Source organism: Octopus bimaculoides, chromosome 10 (genome assembly GCF_001194135.2).
Source record: "Octopus bimaculoides isolate UCB-OBI-ISO-001 chromosome 10, ASM119413v2, whole genome shotgun sequence".
Taxonomy (NCBI): domain Eukaryota; kingdom Metazoa; phylum Mollusca; class Cephalopoda; order Octopoda; family Octopodidae; genus Octopus; species Octopus bimaculoides.
This window is the reverse complement of record NC_068990.1, coordinates 4332369-4358716: the sequence shown is the minus strand read 5'-3', so window position 1 is coordinate 4358716 and position 26348 is coordinate 4332369. Positions and strand designations below refer to the sequence as shown.

The 26348-nt window shown below is 33.6% G+C and overlaps 1 protein-coding gene across 7 annotated transcripts in view; it reads left to right on the top strand.

Annotated features, from left to right (window-relative positions):
• The window catches only part of LOC106869047 (MAGUK p55 subfamily member 7), a 582860-nt gene that overhangs the window by 477961 nt on the left and 78551 nt on the right, over positions 1-26348 (top strand). For all 7 annotated transcript variants that reach the window (XM_014914558.2, XM_052971018.1, XM_014914556.2 and 4 more), the window contains 2 exons: positions 5911-5985; positions 17309-17526. In XM_014914558.2, the coding sequence (XP_014770044.1) occupies positions 5911-5985; positions 17309-17526 (293 nt within the window). The remainder of the gene's footprint in view (positions 1-5910; positions 5986-17308; positions 17527-26348) is intronic.

The window sequence follows — 26348 nt, the reverse complement described above, 5'->3', positions numbered from 1 at the left end:
AATTGGAGCCTGGGCAGCTCTCTGGTTGGCCAACTCTTGTCAAACTGTTCAACCCATGCCAGCGGGGAAAATGGACACTAAATGATGATGAGGAGAAGAAGAAGGAGGATTCAGATCATTTGACTATATATTCTTATCTCAGCCTATTGATCTCTGCCTACCTTTAATGGAAAGCTTTTATACCAATCATGGGCAATCTGCAGCCTGTGGAACTTTCTGAATGACACAACTAACAAAAGAATACCTACAACCTTTTTAGTAGGTTAGCCTGCCTAATGATGAACTGTGTTCCATGTAGCCTGCTTCCCAAAAAGTTGCCTGTATTATATAGTCACTTGAATTGCTAGAAATAGCAACCACAGTGAAATTAGAAATATGATAAAGTGTTAACTGATTCGTGAAATGAGATACTTCATTATAATTATATATATTTAATAACTATTGATATAAATAAAGGAGATGCAAATATTATGAAGAACAGTGCAAATATTGTAGAATCTTAGATAACTTGTTCATTAATGTCCAAATATTTCAAAATTAGATCAAGTAACAAATTAACCAAGAATTAAGGTCATCAAGAAGATTTTATGATGTAGGAATATAATACGGTATATTCCACACATGTATTATTGGTGAGCATTGTCTGGTTTCCAAATGGCTGAAAAGAAATAATGAACAAATTCAAGTCCACTCTGTGAGAATAAATAAGGGTTTCAAATTTTGGCACAAGGCCAGCAATTTTAGGAGAGCAGGTAAGTCAATTATATTGACCCTGGTACTCAACTGGTACTTATTTTATTGACTCTGAAAGGATGAAAGGCAAAGTGAACCTTGGTAGAATTTGAACTCAGAACATAGGGACTAGCAAAATGCCACTAAACATTTTGCCTGACATGCTAATGATTCTGCCAGCTCTCCATCTTACTCTATGAGAATAATTAATGACAGAATTATTTACTAATCTTCTGTGCTGCAAAACTTAGTTCTAAAAGATTTATATAATATTGGACAGTTTTGTTTGCAGAAAAACATACCTACATCCAGATTTTTCTCTCTTTAGATCTTTGAAAATCTAGAGATATCGATATTTGTACTAGTATTTGATATCAGTTGATTTTTAATTCAACCGGTGGTCAAATTATATAGAGTAATCTCATATTTGAATACAGGCTTGGGTTAATGGCAAGAAAGGTGTCCATCGAGCTGTAAAACAATACCTTAGTTATGGGTATTCACCTAACCCATGCTATCATGGAAAATCAGACATTAAACAAATAATATATAAAAATCTAAAAAAATCTCTTTCTGCTCATCAACATAAGTAAAAGTAAAGCTCAAATTCTGTAACTAACTGTGATGGTTCTATGTTTAAATGTAATAATTCATCACCAAAATACACCATAACTAAATCAAATGACAAAAGACATAAATAATAAGTATAAGATAAAGAATTCTAAAATAAAAGTTCTGATCTGTGGACAAAACTAAAAGAGAGGTTAATATCATAGAATCAGGAACAAAAGAGATTTATTTCAAACTGCTATAAAAGAAACACTGTACAATAATCAGAACATTTATTATACTCATCTATTGTTTAAATATTTGAGGTTTTTCAGTGCTAGTATTTCAATTTATTATAAACAATGATAATCAAATAATGATAAAATCAGTCTATTGCACATTTAATATAACTATTGGATGTAATAACTGATCTTCAATTCAGACTTTGTTATGTAACATAGTACCACAAAGAACTATAATATATGCATATTTATTAGTCAAATTTATTCATTAATTATCATTTGGGTAGTTACTACATCATCTGAACATCCTTATCATCAACAGTAGCAACATTTTATGTCCACTTTTCTATGCTGGCATGGGCTAGAGGTTTTTTCTGAGGTAGTGGTTTATAGCTGGATGCTCTTGCTGTCACCAACCCTTTTAATTACTTCTTAGAATGTGTAAGCATATCATGTACCTATTCTAAAAGTTGATGTTTATAGTTTGTACTGTAGTAGCTTAAAAAGCTACACTCCGTGCAGACTTTTAAGCTAGCTCCTGCAAAGGGATAATTGGGCCTGCAGCCTAGAATTCAAGAGAGCAATAATAATAAAGCATTTATTGCTATCCTACCAATATGTTATTTTAAGTTCAGTTTAAATGAAAAACTTATAAGTTCACAAATTTTCAGAGTTCTTTTAAAATTTGAATAGAAGGTATATATACACATATATATATATATATTGTGGTTTTGTGTCTGTGGTTGTCCCCCATCACTGCTTGATAACTGGTTTTGGTGTGTTTACATTCATATAACTTAGCAGTTCGGTAAAGGAGGCTAATAAAAAGAAGTAGCAGGCATAAAAAAAGAAAGAACTGGTGTTGATTTGTTCAATTCAAATTCAAGATGGTGTCCCAGCTTGACCACAGTCTGATGACTGAAAAAGATAAAAGAACCACTAAATTCTTTTGTAAAACTTTAAGCTACGAGAGGAACTCTTGTATTATGGCACTGAAACCTCTCACAGTCGCTTTATTTCCTAGAAATAGCAACCCAAATGCTTTTAAATCAGATCCCAATGCTGGGTGTTCAAGAACCAAATGAAGGGCAGATTTTCAATCCCAGCATCATCCTGATTCCAAAAAGGTCCAGACATAATTTCACGTTTATTAATATAGATATAATTTTTAATATGGAAATCCTTCAACTTCAGAATGCTGCACCTTTTAAACCATGTTAACCATTCACTTATATTACTTTACGAACAAGTCAGTAATCTCCACTGAAAATAACTTTCATGTACATCCACTTACTTAACTTGCTTGCTCTCAACATTCCTGATATATTTACACCACATGACCATTAATTATGGTTACATGTACAGCATGATATGATATTAATAGACATTTTAGTACAACATTCTGGTTCTTTCAGAACAAATATCTCCTGCTGTTATTATTTAGAGCCATATCAAGGCGGCGAGCTGGCAGAATCATTAACATACTAGACAAAATGCTTAGGGGTATTTTGTCTGCCACTGGGTGCTGAGTTCAAATTCTGCCAAAGCCATCTTTGCCTTTCATCCTTTTAGGGTCGATAAATTAAGTAATCGACTTAACCCCCCCCCCCCCGTCCACCAATTTCAGGTCTTGTGCCTATAGTAGAAAGGATTATTGAGCCATATAAATTAAGTACGAAAGGAGAATTATAAAAGAAGATATTACAGGCAACTTTAATAAGTGTATTTCTATTATTTCTCACCATTGCTTGTTAAAATGGAAACTACACAATTCATGAAAGTGAGATATTGCTCCACACTATTATGAAATAAAATTAGTGTATCTAAGAGATAATAATTGAAAAGATGATTATAATAATAAATAAATTTTTAAAAAATGAAAGTCAATGCTATAAGGCAATTCCATTTAGTCACTAATTATACTGTGAATGTTAGATTGAAAGGATAAATATAAAGAAGACTTAATTATTTCTCAGATATTCTATGGATTGAAGCTACAGAAAGAAATAATAATCAATCTCTTATATATATTTCTGAGGTAATAAATATATAACAGAGATCTTATCTTCTTATTTATGAAATCTCAATTGGTTTATTAGTCTTTTCCTTGACAGAAGGTAATTGTTTCTTATAAAGTAGGCAATAAAATCAAAAGTTTAGGGAAGAAGAAAGAAAGAACTTATGGTTGTCTTACCCAAAGATTTTAGCAATGTAAAATTAACAGGAATGTTTCAAACCAGTAATTGAAAGTTGGTGTTTCTGTTAATTTACTGCAATAACATGTGATGCTATGGAGAAATATCAGTGTAGAAATATGGTTTGGAATTATATTTTGGAAATATTACCAAAGGACGATTCATCTATGGCTATTCCATCTATTGTTCATACATGACATGAGATGTGTATTTATCTTTTTTAAGATAATAGGATATGATTTAAAGAAGATTTGGATGTTATTTCTAGCAAGCTAAAATGACTGTAGATACACATTCCATTAGTTGGTTTGAAGACAGTATCTTTTTAGACTTTTGTATCCAGTTCTTGGTAATAATTTCTGTCAGTTCCCTTCTTGGCTTTTAGCTCAATATATCTAGGTCCCAAAAGGTAGAAACAAGTACCTTCTTTAAAATACAGCTAAAAAAGAATGGGAGGGAAACATGGTAAAAATATAACAAAGGAAACCTAGAACAACTATTACTTCAGCATTCTTAAAGTGATTAGATCAAATATACCATGACAAGTTTGAACACACAACCCACCCATTCAGGACCTTCTTTAAGAAGCTAACTATTCAAACAAGACACTTATGATCCACAGATGATATAGATATTGGCAAACATGAAGTTGGTGACATGCTTTAGAGCTACCACAGTGTATTTAGTACTATGTAGAATATGTAGGTAATGTTCTCTATTAAACATGTAAAATGCAACAAGTGTTTTATATATATACAAATTAGAATGCATAGGAATATAGCAGGTTTATCTGTTTACAACACAGTAGCCATGAGTTTCTTCACTACTATTAGATTATTGCATGATTTCAATATCACAATCTATACATCTTCACCATAATGTGCATTTCTGCACTTATTATAATTTGGAGGTTCAATACAATTATTTTTTTCACTATTAACCCACATTTTTAAAGGTGGGATGAGGTGGGGTGATATTATGATATTTACCACTTCATGAAAGTTTGATCAGTTTAATATCCACTTGTCTTCTGGTGACTTATTTCTGGATGTATACAAGGTACTGGACGAGTTATGATCTTTATTTCTAAATTAAGGGACTTGTGTAAATGAGACAGACAATGATGATGATCAGCTGTTTAATCAATCAAAACATATTAATCATCATCATCATTATCATCATCTGTATTCCATGCTGGCATGCATTGAAGGATTTGACACAAATCAACACATCATACAAATTTTTAAATGTTTTCTTTCTCTAAAGATGGGGCTAACATTCATAAAAATCATATCCATATTAACAATACATCCTTTCAGACATTTAAATAGTTTTAATCATGTTTAATATTTACATTTTTTAGAAGCTCAAAGTTTATGTTTGTTAGAGCCTAACTATTGAGTATAGTTTTTGTCAAATCCTTGTGATTGGTCACCTTCTTATTTATATTATTCATATATTTGCATTTACTATGTCAAAATCTGTTGATAAAATTACATATAAAATTACATATCATGGAACAAGAGATGTATTTGATAATCTTTTGATTTTTTTTTTTTTAATTCTACAATATTGGTTTCAGATTTCTGGCACAAGGCCAGTAATTTTGGGAAAGTGGGGAAAAGTCAATTACATCAACCCCAGTGCACAACTGATGCTTATTTTATTGATCTTCGAAAGGCAAGGTTGACCTTGGCAGAATTTAAACTCAGAACACAAAGATAGACAAAATGCCACTGGTGTGCTAACAATTTTACCAATTCATCACATTTGAAAATTCTAAAACATTGAATACATTGTTCATTAATCTTTAAGAAGCCTATTAATTGTTGGAGTTAGTTACAGACTATTGCAAAACTTTAATGTAACTAATATTGGTTTCAAATTTTGGTACAAGGCCAGCAATTTCAGGGTTAAGTCAATTATTTCAACTCCAATGCTCAACTGGCAATTATTTTATCAACCCTGAAAGGATGAAAGGCAAAGTAGACCTCCATGGAATTTGAACTCATAATCTAAAGATAGACAAAATGCTGCTAACAATTCTGCCAGCTCACCACCTTGTTAATGAAATTAATATTAAATATTTGCAGCACAGCAGCAACGTTGTAAAAGCAAACAGATTAAAAGTTTGTTTCATAATAATAATCAGTTCTGTCCTATTACAAGTGATTCTTTCTTTCTCTTTTCAGGCCAAATTCAGTGGACCAGTTACTTTAAAGCTTTTTCCTGCAAATAATGAGAAGGGTTTAACACGAGAGGGCAAGGTAAGTTCCAGTTGCAAAAAAAACCAAAAAACATCTTGTAGAATATTTTCATCTAATTAATGATTAGTTTGATTCATCTGCTTGATTTTCATAAAATTTCAATTGGTAACATCTCTGCTTATCTTCAGGTGGCATATTAGCAATGTCTGAAAAGTGAAAAGTAGAAATTTCTTTCGGTGAAAATTTACATGATTAAAATCAAATACAAGATGAATCTATTAGACATTTTTATCATATCTTTTATCTTTTACTTGTTCCAGTCATTAGACTACAGCCATGCTGGGGCATGACCTTGAAGAATTTTAGTCAAATGAATCAACCCCAGAACTTACCATATTTTTGTTAAGCTATTTTATTGGTCTTTTCTTGGACTATTTCAGTTACAGATATGTAAACACACCAGCATCAGATATGAAGCAGGGGTGTGGGACAAACACTGGTGCCAATACACACACACACACACTAAGGGCTTCTTCCTGCTGACGAGGCTTTGGTCAACTCAAAGCTATAGTAGATTACACATACCCAGGGTATGTTCAGTGGGACTGAAACTGGAACCATGTGGTTGGAAAGCAAACTTCTTACCTTCTTATCATAGGACCACTTTGTTTCATAATTACCATAAACAATTTTTATATATGCAACACAATAGTATTTATGATCTTTAGTTTATAATTTTTATAGTACTCTTTTTTGTATCAGGACAGTTATCCCACTAGGACAATTACACCCCCATAGGACAATTCTCCCAACTCCCCGAAGGACAATTCTCCCTGACAACAACTACCCCCTAAGACACTTACCCCCTTGGTTAATTACCCCCTTCTCCAGTATATTAAGAAGTTTTAAATCATCATCTGTTGTCCTCAAAGGTAATTGTCTTTGGGGGATTATTATCCATGGGGGGTATGTTTTTATGTGTAATGTATGCAGCTAGTTAAAACCAGTCACTTTAACTTATGTCTTCTTTAGAAGCATTATGAAAAACAGTTAACACTGATAGAATTTTAACTCAAAGTATATCTTATCTGCTCACTTATATATGAAGAGCAACCACAGCTGCTGTGTTTGTAGGTATTGCTTTGAAAAAATACATTTGACTAATTATCTAGTCTCTACTCACTAACATATTACAACTAATAGGAACCAACAAAACACTATATCATCCTAATTCCTCTATAGTTACCACAATAAACCAATAAGGGGAGTCAAAATTGTTCTGTGATTCAGCTCACTGTGAACATATTTCATGTTGTATAGGCACATAGCCTAGAGGTTAGGGTGTTACACTCATGATCATAAGATAGTGGTTTCAATTCTTTGACTGAGCAAAGCATTGTGTTCTTGAGCAAAACTCTTCATTTCACATTCCTCCACTCCACTCAGCTATAAATGAGTTCCAGTATTAGCTTCGAAGTCAACCTCGTGATGGCCTAATGTCCCATTCAGATGAGACCAGTCAATTATATGCCATGTTAAGCCCCAGCTTTATGATTCTAATTCTATAGGGTTGACAGTGCCAGATTTACTATTGTGCTTAGGTGTGCTTCAGCACAGTGCCTTGTTGACCAGTAGTGGGGTGGTAGGGGCCCATCTTTCTCCCCAACCCCAACCCCAAATTTTAATGATGAATTTCCTGAGCATATATGCCTGACGTTTCAAATCAAGGGTCTCATAACTTAACTAGCACAGGGCTTTATTTGTTCTAAATCCTGCACTGTGGGTTGAGCACTATTGAGTTGGCTTATAATATTGTTTTGATCCAAACATTTATTCAGAAAACTATATTTTATCAGTACGATAATTTAAGTATAGTAAAAAATAAAATGTAAGCTCTAAAAAATTTTTAAGTCTACAATCCATTTTTTATTACCAGTCGACATTGATTATTTCACTGCTCTGGATTTGTAATGGACTTTGGACCACAATTCACATTTCTTGCTCAAACTAATATCATTAGGAAACTTATCTCCAACTGAACATGCTGCGAACTATAAAAGTCAGCCAGAAGATACAAACATTACTAAGACTGAAAGTAGTGGGAATATTAATTACTGATGCAATTAACACTGATATTGTTTGCCAAAGTTCTTCTACAATCTCCTTTTGTGCCTCTGTGATATTGATGACTGTTCCAAGAAGTTATATTTCTGTTGCTGCTGTTGTTGTAGTAAAATATGACTGTAACTTTGCACATGTTTACAAATTAGTTTTGGTTTTCTGAAAGGACTCTCTCAGGTGAAGTAATCTTACACAAATAATCATTTTCTTTTCTTAATTACTGAGAGATTAATTAACATAGCAAATGTTTAGAAACTGAAAAGGCAGATGGCTGCACTTGTGTGGAAATGTGATAGAGATGGCGCCCCAGTTACATGAAAAGTATTGTATGCTGACAAAAGAAGTTACCTATGGCAGAGGAAGACCAAATAACACATGAAAGAACTGGTTAGGAAATAGGTTGAGGGTGGGAGAGCCATAACGTAAATGCCTCATTTGATGACATACTGGGAAAGAGAGACACGCTTTTATGAAAGCAGACAATCGAATTTTTGAATCATAATCTCTTTCTAACTAGTAATGTTCGGTGTGTGCTTATACACACACACACAAACACACAAGTGCATGCACATGTGTGTGTGTGTACTAAAACAGAAAGCTATAATCGTCATTAAATATGACTGAGGGTGTTAAAAACACCGACATTGCTAGAAATAAGAGCTAAATGTCTCTAATGCTGCAGTCAAAGCACATAATTGTACGTGTGTGGCTGATGCTAGTGGCTCATGAAAAGCACCTTTCAAGTGTCAGGCCTGACAGAGGCAATGCTGAATAACTGAGACCCTTGGCATAATGTTGTACTTGAGAAGAAGACCCATTAAACCAAGTAAAACAAAAGCCATAGCAAATACTGGTGTCATGCAAATGACACCCATGTCAGTGGCATGTAAAAGCAGCCGTTGCACTCTCAGAATGGTCAGTGTTGGGAAGAGCATCCAGCCATAGAAACCATGCACAATCAGACTGGAGTTTGGTGCAGCCTTCCAGCTTACCAGCCCTGGTTAAACCATCCAACCCATGCCAGCATGGACAATGGACGTTAAATGTTGATGATGATGATGATGATGATGATGATGATGAATAAATAAATATACATATTTATTTATTATATGTACTGTGTGTATATATATATATATATATATATATATACATATTGATATGTATACATATATATAATGTGTATATGTATAATGTATGTATAGTTGCATGTGGGGGGGGGTGCACTCACACATGCAAGTGGGTGTACAAATGAGAGAAAATGTACTTATTACATATAGTAGAATTTATTTATTCAGAAGGAGCTGATGATTCACTCTGTCATTGAAGCAACAGAAAGGAAAATCTTTTTATTGCTTGAATGATTGTAATGCAGCAAGAGTCTCTGAACTGCAATGCTATGAATCTTCAGTTTCTTCTAAAGATATATAAATATATGTCTCTGTGTCTTAATGTTTGCTTGTATGTAGAGTTATACATAAAAGCAGTTGAATATTAATTGAAGGATTACTCAATGTGTTTAAGTAGAATATCGTTCTTATTTTTACAAGGAAAAGGTTGACAGTGATCTCAAAGTTTTGGCTATATAAAATAAAATGAAACCTAATTAATAAATATAAACTGACATTTGTGATTGTTGCTAAAAGCTACCAAATATTGTGTAAGTTTGCCATTAGAGCTATACATGTATAACTCTAAGAAATATCAAAGGTATCACTTGATAAACATTAATATGTATTGAAAATATAAAAATATTTTAACCATTAATTAAAAAAAGAAAATACTTGAAATAGCGAGCAGACATTTGCTGAATATGTGTACATTACTTTGATGTTGGTAGCATCAATAATATCACTTTTCAAATATAATATTCCTGTTCCAGAACAGGAAAGTTGTTATGCCACCATAACTCATTTCAAAACTGGGAATGGCCTATCATAATCATAAAAATAATGCCAGCAGTCAAAGCAAAAGCAGGTTTTTTGTTTTGTTTATTTGTTTTTTAGTTAATACTTTCCATTCTGTTTTCTATTTTATGTTTTGACACGAGTTAGACATTCTACAGACTCAAACATTTATTTGCATTTATTGAATGTTTTTAATACTAGATATAACCTTGCAATTAACCCTTCTCCCTCATAAAATGTAAAAAAATGAGCAAATATTTTCTGTTTAGGTTAAACTGTCACTTAGTAAAGTAAAATAACTTTCAGAAGGCCATATAAGAGAACTACTGAATTAAACATTGATAAACTGGTATAGATAAAATTAGCATTTTATAAGGACAACATTAATTCTCTTACTTGACCAAACTGATTAACTCTGCCAACTTCAATGTTAAACTTCACCAAAGACCCTTGTTTTCTTGTTCCTGCTGTATATGCTGAGGGACTGTTGAAGAGGTTGTGCCTGTTAAAAATAGCTATTAGAATATAATATTTTAAAACTTACACATTCAAGTTGGGGAAAATTCAATATTTCAAAAGTCAATTTGTTTACTTGCATAGAAATATTTTGCGGAAGATTAGAATAGTTTATCAAATATTTACAACATGAAATAAATTTCCTCTGTATAGCATTAGCCATTTTAATGCCACTCTTATCTTCATTTTCATTAAAATAATTGCTATTTTACTTTTAACTTTGCTGTATTCATGAAGTTATTGTGAATTTAAAATAACTGAAAATAATCAATATTTATTGAATTTAACAGCATGTTAAATGATCTAACATCCATAATAAACTTCCTTTAGTCATAACTGACAATATATGTTTGCCTTGAAACTGCATTGTTGTAACTGGAAAGGTAGTTTATCTTTCAATGGCTGTATATGAAAGAACTACTATTGCCCATGTACTGTAGAATTTTGTGCCACATTTATTTCTTGTGTTCCAAGTCCTAATTTTCTGTTCTTTGGCCTCCTTCTTCATTGTTCAAATCCCAATAGATATGATTTTATACATTTTTTTATGGCTTAGTCAGAGGAACAAGGAAACACTAATGGTATTTGCAGAGCCTCCAAGACTTGTAGGAATAAAAGTAAGAAGGAGGAAAGACTTAGAATTTGCCACAGAGGAAAACAGCATGTCAAGATACTGAGTTATTCTTACTTAGACCAGAAACCTGGTCTAAACTGTTGCAATGGAGTAGGCTCTGCTATAAACATCAAAAAGCCTGGTGGTGATGTTAGCTAATAATTTTCAGTCAGTTTTCAACTATCATTAAAGCACTATCAAATCATGTTTTATTGGTGATCTATTAATCAATCCGATCTTTTCCTAGTTCTGAGTTAAGAAAATGCATTGAGAAAGCAATCATTCTGTTGCTAGGTAGAAAATTCTATGGTATTAGAATTCTGTGTACATAGTAGATTTGTTAGCTTATAAAGGGGCCCCATTTAGTATTCTGTCACACCAATCTCAAGAATTTGTTTTAACACAAGTGCTAACAACTCCCTTTCTCTTGCTTTATGCGTCATGTCTACAGGCATCAGCAGTCATGGACCACCAAGCCAAAGTCCGAAGATTCATAACTTTTTTTGGAAAAGATACGGCCTTGATTTCCCATTACCTTATCTAGAGTTTACTTTGGCAACCACCTGCTATCCAGAACTTACCCTTAAAGTACAGGGCTTATGTAATCCTTAGGCAAGAGGACTGGTTTTGCATAACATCAAGCTATGTCCACTTATTGGTGGGCCTGTATAACATATATCTAGAGACTGACTCCTCTGAGTACTATATGCCTTAGCCACAGGGTCATCTTCAACTGTTTGACACATAACTGGGACTGATGAACAGAAAGAACTGCCCTCCCTGACCAGATGAACCAGGGAATGGTAAAGACTTAGGGCTGACTCCATGCTCCTCAAAACTCCTGAGCTAAAACCTCAGATACAGTTTAACATGTTGTATAGGATAGCTTGCTACTGTGTTTCTTTTTATGCTTTGCATATGTTGTATTTACCTTACCATCTTACATACAATAGTGGGTGTGCATGCTTTATACATGACTTTTTCTTCCGATCTGTAAGAATTTTAGCTCCTTAACATGTACAAAACATCTTTTTTGTCTCATATACTTGTTGACTTCAACACTCAGTTATATATTCATTGTCACTCAATGATTAAATTCAGTGAATGTACCTCCAAGAAAGCAACACCTTTTGTCTTTGTTCCTATTATTAGACCTGTATGCTAATATTGTTGTCACTTATAGTGGCAAGTTGGTAGGTTTGTTAGCATGCCAGTCAAAATGTTTACTGGCATTTCATCTGTCTTTACATTCTGAGTTAAAATTCTGTCACAGCCAACTTTTCTTTTCGTCCTTTCAGGATCAGTAAAATAAGTGGGGTCAATGCAATTGACTTACTCCCTCTCCAACCCCTGAAAATGCTGGTCTTGTGCCAAAATTTGAAACCAATATTTTTAGAGAACTTTAGCCTTAGATATTTCCCTTGTGACTTTCTGTCAGTAAAATCTGTGGCTTGTGTCTGTTATCTAGTTGATAAAATCATGTTTTATCTCAACTTCCATGGAGTTGAGATTATCTCTACTAATTTGACAATAATTACGCCAGTTTTATAGCATCCTTTCAAATATATCATCTTTGCTCAAGTAATAAATCTTTATAGCATGCCCAGCTTTCTTTTTACCTTCATTTAGTGACATCTGAGCTTCAAACAACTAAAAGCTGAACTAGCAAGAGTCATTTGATCTGCTAGAAAGAGGAGAAAGAGCAGCTAATTCTACTTCTGACATCACCATTCGGTCTTGGAAAAAAAAAGGACATAAAAGATAACACAGCCAGTGGAACAGGATAGTCAGTGTTTGTAAGCCCATGATCATAGATCTGCTTAATCATAGCCAACTTGAAATTAACTCTTTAGCATTTAAAAAACTGGCCATATCCAGCCCAAATATTTTTCCTGTTTTATGTTCAAAGTGGCCAGATTTGGCCTCTCACACCTACCTGACATTATCTTTTTAAACATACACAGTCACATCATTGAACTCTGTATATTCACACAGCTTCCATCACATAGAATAGGCAGATTATGGACAGTTTATTGGTTTTATCCCCTCTTTTCTTCATAATTGGAGTGGATAGTATGTTTTGGGGGTAGTTGCTGCTTAATAGATTATTACTGAGCTTGATCATTTCTATTAAGCAACAACTACTCTCAAAACATACTCTCCACTCCAATTATGAAGAAAAGAGGGGATGAAACCAATAAACTGTCTACATTCTGTCTACCCTATGTGAAAGGCCTCTCTGAAAAAATACAAAAGACATGCAGCCCATATGACATCAGGACTGTATTCAAGAGTAATACAACACTTTGCAAATATCTCCTTTGCGTAAAACCACCAATAGAAGAGAATATGACCAAAAACTGCATGTACTCCATCCCATGCAGCTGTGGTAGGTTATACAAAGGTGAAACATGCCGCCCCACCAAAATGCACATCGCAAAGCTGTGACATGAGGAGATATTGATAAATTGGGTATAGCTGATCATGTATGGCAAAATGGAGACCACCTCCCCCTGTGGGATGAAGTTAAAATAATAGACAGAGAACACCACTGGAAAATACGAAAACTAGGACACAACAACCTCCTAAGCAGACCGAGTGCAGATATGAATAGCATATGGGAACCGGTATTAAGGAAGGATAAGAAAATGTTAGAGTTATAAGCCCTACAATTCACTCTATAATTGCCCACGGGCATATGGTGTAGTGGTTAAGAACGTGGGCTACTAACCCCAAGATTCCGAGTTCAATTCCAGGCAGTGACCTGAATATACATATATAGATACACACATGTATATATGCATATAATAATAATAACATCAAAAAATACCTTAGGAATATCCCCAAGACATTTGATGAAGGCTGGGGGGTATAGCAGCCAAAACTTGTCAACAACAAAGATGAGGACAAATATATCTGTCAAATGTAAATAATGATTCTGTCATTTCTAATAGATCAGCCAGCCACAAAGAAACTTCCTTGTTGTATACTAGTTACCTCTGCTTAGCTCCAGATTTACTATCAAAGGCATCCCAGTTAAAACTATACTGACCTTTTAAAGTTATACTGGATTATATTATGATCTGTGTCTATATTGAATATATGATGTAAAGATGATTTGGCTATAGTTGTCATCAGGTAAAGCAAACCTGTAGAATCTTCCTACTTGGCTCAAAACATCAAAATATCACTGGCAGTGCTGGGATCCAAACCCATGGTTCCAAGCTGCAATTTCTTGCCAATCAACTGACCATGTAGAGACTCTCTCATTGAAAATTGGTTAAATTTGTTGATAATCAGCTTAATGTTTCTATGATAATAGCTAAAAGTATAGATTCTCATAGACCCATTTATATTACAATTTATGTTGAATGAATAGCTTTGAAAAAAATGTTTGAATGAAAACTTCCTGTAATTAAAAAAGAAATATTTATCTAATATTTACTTCCATAACATTACACTAATTCAATTTATACTGATTTCACCAAATGTAAACTTATCATAGAATATTTTCCATTATTGGATTTAAATAATGATTTTATTATGATGGTGGGTAACAGAGAAGTATATATGTGTTTATATATATACATATATATATATATATACATATATATATGTATGCATATATATATTTATATGTATACATATTTATATATATATCTTTATATATACATACATATATATAATATGTATGTGTGTGTGATTGTATGAGAGAGACAAAAAGAATATGTTTTTAATGGTAATTGATGCAGATTTAATGTCTCAATTTATATAGAGGTAATAAATTTTGCAAGTTCATATTAAAAAAAACAAAAACAAATTCATACAGTATTTTAGTAGCTAATAAAATTAGCACATGACTTGATAACAAATTCTTTTATTTGATAGAGGAGGGGAGTGCTGAGTAATTTTTGCCGTTTTTTTTTTTTTGCTTTGTGTTTTTTTTTTTATTTATTATGCTTTATTTTCAAAACATCTTTATTAAAATTGTTAGTACTTCCAATTGAGATATTCATAAAAAGTATTGATATCCTGTCTAAAGTTGTTATTTATTTTGAATTAAACGCCCTGTTGCAAAATGAAACTACTGTATATCCAGTTATTGTTGCTTAGTCCCGGATCAACTGCAGTTAAGCAGACCTGTGATCAAAGGCATTTCATCTGTTACTATATGTATCTTATTACCTCATAACTTTGGTATATCCTAAACAACTTTGTTCAACGTGTTCTTCTCTTTTTAAAAATGCTATTTAAACTGGCCATATCTGACCCAAATAATATACCTGTTTTATGTTCAAATTGGCCATATTAAGCCTCTCACACCAGCCCTACAATGTCATTTTAAAAATAAATGCGTACATCATTGAAACCTCAAAGCTACATGGTACTACATGAGTAATTCAAAATAATGAAAATAAATAAACATTACTGTTGGCAGCATAATCTGAATGGTAGGGTAAGAAAAATTTGGTTGCTAATACTCATAAGTCAAATGACTACATAGATGTTCTTTCTTTGGCTAATGTCTAACATAATATTCCAACTAAGTAAAGAAAAGGAAATAATCATTTTAATCTAAGGACACACAATATATTTGCTGCATATTTTGATCCTATGTTAGTTGCCATATTTCTGTTGGGAAACACAACTTTTGTTTCAATTAATTTGAAAAATGAAGAATTTAGTAAAATAACTGCCATTATTAAACTGATATTCAAGGCGGCGAGCTGGCGGAATCATTAGCATGCTGGATGAAATGCTTAGCAGTATTTCACCCATTGCTACATTCTGAGTTCAAATTCCACCAAGGTCAGCTTTGCCTTTCATCCTTTCAGAGTCGATAAATTAAGTACCAGATGCATACTGGGGTCGAGCTAATTGACTGGCCCCCTCCCACAAAATTTCAGGCCTTGTGCCAATAGTAGAAAGGATTGTTAAACTGGTATTTAAGGTGGTGAGCTGGCAGAGTTATTAGCATGCCAGGCAAAATGCCTAACAACTTTTCATCCATCTGTACTTTCTGAGTTCAAATTCTGCTGAGTTTGACTTTGCCCTTCATCCCTTCAGGGTTAATAAAATTAGTACCTGTTGAGCACTCAGGTCAATGTAAACGATTTACCCACTGCCACGAACTTGCTGGCCTTGTGCCAAAATTTAAAACCATTATTAAACTGGTGCTTGAAACATGAATAAGATGTTGATGGAAGGTTTTTATTTAGATCACTTTGAAACAGGAAGTTTGCATCATAGAACCAAGGGAGGTCTAAGGTGGGTTGTAAGAAGTTTGTTTCAGGTTCATATGACTCCTGGCTTGGACCTACCATGTGGCATCTTGGGCATGTCTATTTTACCATTGCATTTTTCAATAGCTGGATTGATTTAACATGTTCTAAGACATTAGCTTTAATCTTTTGCTTGGTTTTAACTCCACCACTGGCCTATGGAGTACCTTTCACTGTTCAATTTCTTGTAAGCATTCAGAACAGATCTCTGATGAGCTGCAACAACCTGTAAATCATGGTTTCTTCTTCTCTTTGTACCAACAGTCTCAGAAAAAAGTCATGGGCACTGTCCCTCTACTGCTTACTAAATCATTAAAAAAAAATGATCATTCTTTTTTTAATGAATTAGTGAGGATGGTCATATTTTGCCAATTAAACATATGCACTATATATTTAGTCTTCACTTCAACTTTATTAGTATCATTTTATTTTCTTTGTTAAAACTCTCTTTTTTCATACATCTTGTGACCTCTTCAATGACTTTTAATCCCATGTGTCTTTTCTTGTTCTGCTTGAGACACATGGGATAAAGAGTCACTGAAGAGGTCGCAGGATGTGTGACAAAAGAGTTTTGATAAAGAAAGTAAAATAATGATAATAAAGCTGAAGTGAAGACCAAACATATTATGCATGTGTGTTTGATTGGTAAAATATGACCATCATCAAATATAACAATATATTTTTCAACACACAATTTCACATCAAGAATCTTGCAAAACAAATACATAAACAAAAAATATTCGACATTCTCTAGAAAAAAGGGAATCAATTTTGGGTCTGTTTTGCTCAATATGATAGAAATAGATGTTGCCTTTATTTTCATCTATAAGTTCAAAATCCAACAAAATCTAATTTCTTGTTAGATTTAAATAAAATTATTTGGCTTATTCCAGTAAAGTGTGATTAAAAGCTTAATTGATCCGTGATTATTCCGTTTTATTTTTCAGCCATATTATCGTTCAACTCAAATAAGACTTCGAGCTCTATTTGATTATGATCCCTTTGATGACCCCATTATTCCTTGCCCAGAAGCAGGTCTTCCTTTCCAGAAGGGAGATGTTCTTCAGATTGTTAGTCAAGAAGATCCACTTTGGTGGCAGGCACGTAAAGAAGGAGATAGCAATCTCCGAGCTGGACTTATTCCTGGAAAACAGTTACAAGAAAGGTAAAAAAAATTAATTTATATAATGAACTAATAAAATGTTGGTGTAGATTTAATCAAATACTTTGTGTGGGGTTTGGTGGGTAACATACAGTTGAAATGATGCTGACAAGAGGCAATGTTGTCTATCAAGGAGTACACAGTTTGCAAGTTAAAAGAAGCAGATTCCACTGTAGTCGAAATAGAAGACAGACAAAGGGAAAAGTGCATTAGTATGCTTGTGGTTGTAATGTAAGTAATGTGTGAAGGCATGTGGCTTCGTGGTTAGGGTATTAAGCTCACAATCATAGGGCCACGAGTTTGATTGCTGGCAGTACATTGTGTCCTTGAGCAAGACACTTTACTGTGTGGTTATGTGATTATGTTATTATATGAATATATGTATATTTGCAAAATTAATTCTTCCTGGAAACTGAAGTCTCTTGAATTCAAAGGGCATGTCTGCTGGAATCACTGGAATTCTTGGAATAAACACATTTTCTTCCTTTCGTTGTCCAGTGAGGATTGTTGCTTCCAAAAGGTGTGGATGTGTTTGCTTGACAATCAGTCCTGATCCATTGCACAGCTTTAGCAGATCCAGATTTCTCAAAAGCATGACTGGAACACCTTTCTTCAATTTCAGTTTGTAAGAAGGCATTCCAGGCGGATCCAAAGAGTTAAGAAACTCAGTAGGATAATTCACAGCATCATTGGGGTCCACAACAGTATCAACTGAGAAACAATTTTTTTCTTCAGTATGGATTGATTGCATAAGTTTCCAATTAACAACCTGGACAGTTTCATTCTTTGGTGCAAGTATGGCTCTTTCACAAAGCCAATCATGATCTTGAAAATTATGTTCAATGTTTAGGTAAACCTTGGTAATCAACTTTTCTACAGTTTTAACCAAAATGCCTCAGCCATTTGGAAGAGTGATGTCTCCATTACTGTCTTGCTGAATGCTTCCATTTCCCTGATCCAGTAGCTGAGCTGCAAATCTTCCAGCAGCCAAACCTCTGAATAAACTGACTCTGCCAAAAGTCCAATCAGGCTGGAAGTCCAATCTGGTCAAAAGTCCAATTTGGATAGAAGTCTGATTTTGGCCAAAAGTTAGAGATCTTCAATATTTCTCACTCAAGTTTTTCAAAATCTCTCACTCTAACTTGGGTCTAGTTTTAAGTGAACTGAATTGAAAATACTTTTTATATCCACACAAAGTTTAGGTACTACTTTAAATTCAGTTTAAATGAAAAACTTGTAAGTTTACAAATTTTTGAAGTTCTTTTAAAATTTGAATTTTCAACTGTTAACATATAACAAATCTCACCTGATCCCAATGCTGGATGTTTTGGAACCAAATGAAGGACAGATTTTCAATACTGGGATCATCCTGATTCCAAAAAGGTATAATATGTCTATGTAGAGCAAAAGCTGACTGAGATACAGGGATTATGGAAGGATGGACTGACAGAATCTCGTATTTATAATGATATAGATATATATATAGACTAAATACTTCTGGGCTGGTGACAGTGAAGAATTTCCTCCAAGTGTTGTAGTACAGCAATAGAAAAGCTAGCTGCAACAGAACCACATAGAATTTGGACTGTAATAGGTGTGACGGTACATCTAATAATGGTTGAACAACTTTGGATAGAGCAAGAGACAGCAGATGGATTTAGAAGAACAGAGAAGACTTCAGTATAATATATGAAAGTTATTATTGCTGATCTCCAGATCAGATTGCTGTGTTGAGGAATATGGAGTATACATAAGCACTTACACCGCATTTAGGAAAGTACTTGATATATGATGTGTAATATAGACAGCAGATATGGATTTACAGATTTGGAATGAGAGATTAAACTTTTGAGGAATAGTAGACATGGCTTGTATTAGTAAATGGTGAGCCAAAGTTGGGCCAAAGTGTACAGATATTTATAAGGACAAATTTTCCAATGGATCCTTTTATATATTTTTTATTTGATTTCATCAGTATTTTTTTTTCTTTTTGTGATTCAAATCCATTTCATTTATCACATTTTAACATTTCATTCATTGATGAAGGTGATAAATAAATAATCCCTCAGGTAGTTAAATCTTAGTTTAAAACGTTAGGAATCTATATTGTTCAGAAAAGTGTCTGGAGGATGATGGACTTTGGGAAAATTCATTTCAGAAGTTGTTATATTATAAGGAAATTTTAGACAACAATGAACTGAACACATACAAAGTATCACTAAATAGCAGACATTAAAATGTATGCTGAAGAAGAGAATTAATATTACTAAAACAAGGGAATATAAGTTAGCACATCCAGCCTAACTTGGATGTATTGTTTATAATGCCTTAGACTGCAGTAAACGTCCTGATAAATCATCACAGGTAGACAACAAATGCTAAAAAGCACAGATAATATCAATTGATATTTCATCAGCACCAACAGATGACACTGTTGTATCATGTGATTTCACCATATTTCAGATCACGATTCGATGTTTGGCTGTCTGTTACTGATTATTCTAAATACTATGAAAGCATGTGATACAACAATACCAGCTGCCAGTACTGGTGAAATATCAGCACTTGTCGTCTGCACAAGATGATTTCTCAGAATATTCACTGCAGTCTAACACATCCGGGTTAGGTTTGATGTGTTGATCAATATTTGTCACAAAGGCTGCTTCTGTTACTAATTGCTAATTTATATAGAACCTGCTCGCTTTTTGTGAGGAGACATAATTCTTGTGTATATTACCAATCATCTCTGATAAAGACCACTGTCTCATAATACTGGACTGATAATACTGTAACAGAGGCAGAAACATCTTATAAAGTTAGAATTGAATTATCCATACCAGTATAGTAAATATTATAATGATCCAGTCCTTCATGAGAAGATATGTACTTAAAATAACATCAACTATGCATGGTAGGAAACTGTTTTTGCTACCAGTTTGTCCTTATGTCTTTTGGTCTGGTATACTAGGCTTGGTATGTATCCACTAAAAATGTTATTTTTCTACACCAGCCAGTACGTAGTCTTGTATATTTATTTAGTAATTCTCACATTACTACTTCAGCAAGTACAATGAACTTTATGCTTTACCTTTGAGGTTATAATAAAGCTGAAATATTCCAGAGTTGTCTCCTGTATTTGCTGAAATAATTAAAATATTTGTCATTGACTTATATTGTTTGATACTTGCCACATAATTATTTCCAATTAGCTTTTTAATTCACACTGCATTAAATATGTTCAGACTAACTGAAGAAAGGTTATATTTGGTTTCACATTCAATAAAATAAACGAGGGAAGCTTTAGTTTTTGCTGTTATTGCTGTTATTAGCAGTTTGAGAAAGTAATTTAGCTGTTTCTTCCCATCTTATTTTGTTCAGCTTGCTTTTATTGTAGTCAATGTTGTTGAGATGTAATTAAAACAGCTGTAACATTCAAATAAAAAAAAATCTTTTCAGAATTTAAGGAAGAATTGACACAGGATATAAATTTTACCTTATCTTCTTCCTTTTTCTTTTGTTTACTGCTTTTTTAAGGCTATTTTTAAAACTGCAGGCGAATTTGAGATGAGGGTTTGTAAACAACTCTTAAAAACAATGTAACATTGAAAGAAATACTGAAACCTATAATTTCACCTTTTAAAGTTCTCCTAATTGCTTAATGTTAGGAATGGTTTGCAGATAATTACCAATACAAAAATTCTATAACTAGGTCATATTTATTAAAAGTATTTGTTAGTGTTAATTTTCCAATAATTTCCAATCAACTTATTCATTATGTTTCTGTATTGCTTTTATATCCACTTTTACATAAATTACACAAGAAGAAAAAGATACCAAAATTGAAAATTATGATAATTATATAGTACAAAATTATAAAAATGAAATGGGTTGCCTTTAAAAATTTGTAACATTTCCCAAAACATTTAAATGTATTCTTTGCAAAATGAAAGCTATAATCAAATACTAAAGTGAAATCTATAAAAAAAATTATGGTTTTTTTTCTTTATGTGATGCATGGAAGGGTGGGTAGGAGGTGGTGTACATAACTAATTCAGCTAACCAAGCTGCAGAAGAGGAAAACTTGAGACAATCACCATATCTAAAAATGCATTTGAAAGGTTCAATAAGTCTTAAATCTTCTTTGGGTTGTGGCCATTTGTTATTCACAGCAACATCCATTCATGCACCAGTTGAATAGAGATGCCTTTCGAGATATTTTAAAAGTGTGTAAACTACTTCATTAGTGCATTTATTCTAACATTCTAAACATTTGATAGTTTATGTTCATATTTAGACGATATTTATGTCTGACTGACAACTAATTACACTAAACAAAGAACATTTCCAGAGGAATTGGGGAATGATTATATCAGATTGTCAACTGCTGTCATCAACACCAGTATTAGCAGGAACATAGTTTATTCTTCTTTTTCACACTCACATTCCTTAATGTGAATAGTGAGGTATGCATGTTAATTCGCTTTGTTTGTGTGTCTGTATGTGTATGCACATGGGTGTGTGTGTGTGTGTACACACTCACACATATGTAGAGAGAAACAGAGAGACAAACAGACAGATAGACAATGGACGGATGGATGGACACAGGCTGATAGGACAGACAAACACACAGATAAATAGATAGATTATATATGTGTATATATATCTATATATATATGTTTGCATAAGTATATGCATGTTTATATATCTATATATACATCATATCAACATCATTTTTATGTTTTTTTTATGCTGGTCTGAGATTGATGAGTTTTCAGGATTGAAATCAATTTCTATTTGGAGTGTAAATCACAAGCCACATCTCATTCATGCATTCCATTTTTGTATGCCTTCTATGGCTGGATACCTTTTCAGTCAATCACTTTGAATAAGATACTGGGTATGTTTTATCATGATATTAGTACTAGTGACACCACCTTGTTTCTAGCAAACCTAAAGAGTCATTTCTTTTCTTTGCTGTCTCCATTCATTCATTTACAGCACTAGAATGATGTCCTCTCTTTCCTGTGGCGTCTCCATTCATTCACTCATTTCCACCATAATTGGGTGGGAAGCCTGAGTGAGAGAATGATAGAATATTGGTTTTAAATTTTGGTACAAGCCAGCAATTTTAAGAGCAGGGGTTACATCGACCCCCATCCACTTATTTCTTAAACGCTAGGGTCAATGTAATCAATATACCCACTCCCTCTAAAATTGCTGGCCTTGTGTCAAAATTTGAAACCAATACTCTATCATCATCTCACTGAGGCTTTCCACCCAATAGTGAAGGAAAGAAATGAGGATGGTAGAATATTAAAATGAGAAGCAGTGTGATAGGAGTTTAGGAGTGATATAAGAGAGAGAAATAGAAGAGAGAGTAAGGAATGCTAGACAGTTACATATCAATTGTTGGTACAGAAATTGGACTGAAGCAACATAACTGAGAGGGTAATAAAAAAGAAAATGATGAAAAAGAATCAGAGTAAGGGGATGGTGAGGAAAACTGGAGTGATAGGAAGGAGATAGAGCAATGAATAATAGGAGGGAGTTGAGACAAACAGACAGACTAAGACAGCTACATGAAAATCATTGGCAGGGAGATTCGATAGAAACTGCATGAGGGTTGAAGAGAGAGGGGAAAAGAAACCGTGTGAAAGAAGAAGGAATATCAGAAATAAAAGAGAGTGATGGAGAACAATGATTAGTGATAGAAGTAATGAAAGTGATGAATGCCAGTTATGAATGATAAGGGAGTGAATGATGTCTGGTGATAAAGAAAGGTGACAGGAAGAGGAGGATTTAATATGGATATAACTAATGCAATACACAGGTAGTTTGATTGGAAAGAGAATGAGTGATAGTAGAGGAGTCTATTGATAGGAAAGAAGTTGAGTGATAAATAAGAGAGTAATGAAGAGAAGAGAGAGAGAGAGCAGTAGATGGCGAGTTAATATAAACAATTTTGGGGAGGAGATCCCTAAGCATAAATATCATTCCTCTAACTTACCTTCAACACTCTGTACACCTTTCTATGTTTGTTTGGGTTTGAAATGTGTTCTACAGCATTATGTTTAACCACATTTTATGGTAGTTTGTCATCTCTTCAGGAGGATCAGCTTCTTGAGATCGATTTTCACCACTTCACCCCATGCCTTCTTTAGTCTCCCTTTGCAACAGATTTTATGTACTTTTAAGAATAGGTACTTCTTTACACTACTGTTGTCCTCCATATAAATCGCTTGTTTGAACCATGGTTGTCTTCTCTCACATATTACACCCAAGTCACCTTTAATCCAGTTTTTCTTCCAACACATTTGTGTTCCATCATTCATGCACATTAACATTAGATATTCAATCCAGCAGTGTATACTCACTTCATTTCTTTCTGGAATTCTCTGCATTCAATGCCCACAACTTACTGCCATGCAACATTGCACATTATACAGAAATTTGCTCTTCTCTCTGAGGGAGAAACCCTTTACTGCTCACTGACTTTTTCTAGAAAATATGATTTCAGAACACACACCTCCTCTCTAACTAAGTGTCCTAAAAAACAAAAAAAAAAATGCTTTCAGCTACTTCCAGGAAGCCTTCCAAACATCTGAAGAAACTTATTTCACATGTACTCCTACTGCTCACTATTCCTATACATCTTCCACTTATAAAAGTCTATGTTCCCTGTCATCCTGTTTGCTATGCCATTTAAATTTTAATGTGTTAATAATCTATAAACACTTTATGGGATTCCTACCAATTTCTGCCTTGCATATTGAGCATGGTCACTTTCATGACAACATAGAATCATGGAGCACTAGTATTACTTTTGAAACCACAATAGTCAAGTTGATGCAGCTAATGATGCCATTTTAAAACAATGTCAGCTATTCCAAGTCATCATCTCAAAAGAAATGTTATTAATGTTGATAATAGTTCTTTCAGACATATCCTCAATTATTAAAACAGGTACTTTCAATAACCATGATCATGATACCGGAATAGCATAGGCAATTAATATTATCAATGATTTCAAGAATTTGCAGAAGGAATTTATTACAATACATACAAGTTAGCTGATGCAAACAAGATGCAACTCAATGTTGGAAAGCTTCAATCATTTTCCTGTCAACACATTGTAACCTCAATACACAATGGCAGCAGAATTTGTAATATCAAAATCAGAATCTGTTTAACTTCTGAAAATCATAGTAAATAATCACCTGGAAATTGTAATAATTAGTGACACCTCTTTTAATAATGTTAGTACTAAAATGATTTCACCATTCAGATGTCGAGCAAGAAAGATACTAATAACACTGAAAATAAGAGACAATAAATTCAGCTGTCCAGATTATTGTTTACAGCCATGTCATCTCATAGTGTCGCTGTGCAGCTGCTGAATTATTAGAAGCAGATGAAAACTTAAGAGTCTGAGTACAAGACAGAGGATGTGTGGATGAATAGAATAGGAGTATGATAACAGAAACAGAGTGAGTGGAGTGAGGGGTGAAAGAGCAGGAGGGAGAGGAAATGTTGACTGTTCGAACAGAAAAAGCAATGGTCAGGTGTTATGAGTACGTAATGATGACGGAGGAGAGATTAAGTTCAAGTAGCCCCAGTGCCATCCCTCGTTACACAGGCAGCTTAGTAGAGAGACAGACAGACAGAGAAATGTCCAATGACAACCCAACATGAACAATATGATACAGTGAATAGGAAAGATTCACTGGTATCTTTAATTATACAAGAAGCATAATGCAGTGAATAAAATAGGGGGGGGGGGGTGATTGAGAGATGAGAGGATATCAAAAAAGTGGGGACAGCTGGCACATGTAGACCCTCAGATTGAAAACAAAAATAATCGCAGCTGGAAGGATTTGCTAAATCGGGGTTGATCTGGAGCTAAGCAACATCAGCAATACTTCTTTCTGACTAAACTTATGCAACCCAGTCACTTAAGGATGTTAGATAGCCAAGTTAGTTATCCAGTTATACATCACCTAGTTGGCTGTCATCCAAGCTGCCATTGAATCAACACACTGTACCACATGAATGGCTGAATGGAAAGAGCAGCTAACATATCAAGTAATGGACTGATAAGAGAAGAAAAACATAAGCTTCTTATGTTTTTATGGTATGTCATAGTCATAATTTCATTTTGATGTTAGTTATAGATTAAATGAATTAAAGAACCATATTCAGAAAAATAAAAATGAAAATATTATTGGGCCATTATTGACAGGGACATATATACAAGTTTGATATATGCATGTGCGCTTACATTTATGTTTGTGTGCATGTGAACATTAGATATTCATATATGTGTGAATGCGTTTAAGTGAATGTTGTGTGCGTGCGTGTGTGTGTTTGTGTGTGTGTGTGTGTGTGTGCATGCATGTGTGTGTGTAAAAACATTTACTAACTTATGATGAATATTACATCAAGATTTCAAAGAGTACTTTTCAAAAATGGACATTGAAAGAAAATATAAAAAACTTTACATTTGTGGTTCATAAAAAGAATAAATGTTTAAATTCTAGACAAAGTAGACAAGTCTGAGAATTTGATACAAACAAGTATATTTATACATATATAAAGCTACATTGAACCAAGTTCTTTATGCCACATATATATAACTTATGTCAGCACAGAAAAATTGATGTGAATTTATGGTGATAGAGGTAGCTGTGGTGCTGATGGCAATGATGTATAGAGTAGTGTAGTTAGACACTTTTCCTTTTTTGTGGGTAAAACACTAAAAAACTCAATAGACACTGGCAGAAAGTTTCATAGAGTGTAGCATATGTGTGTGTGTGTGTATGTATATA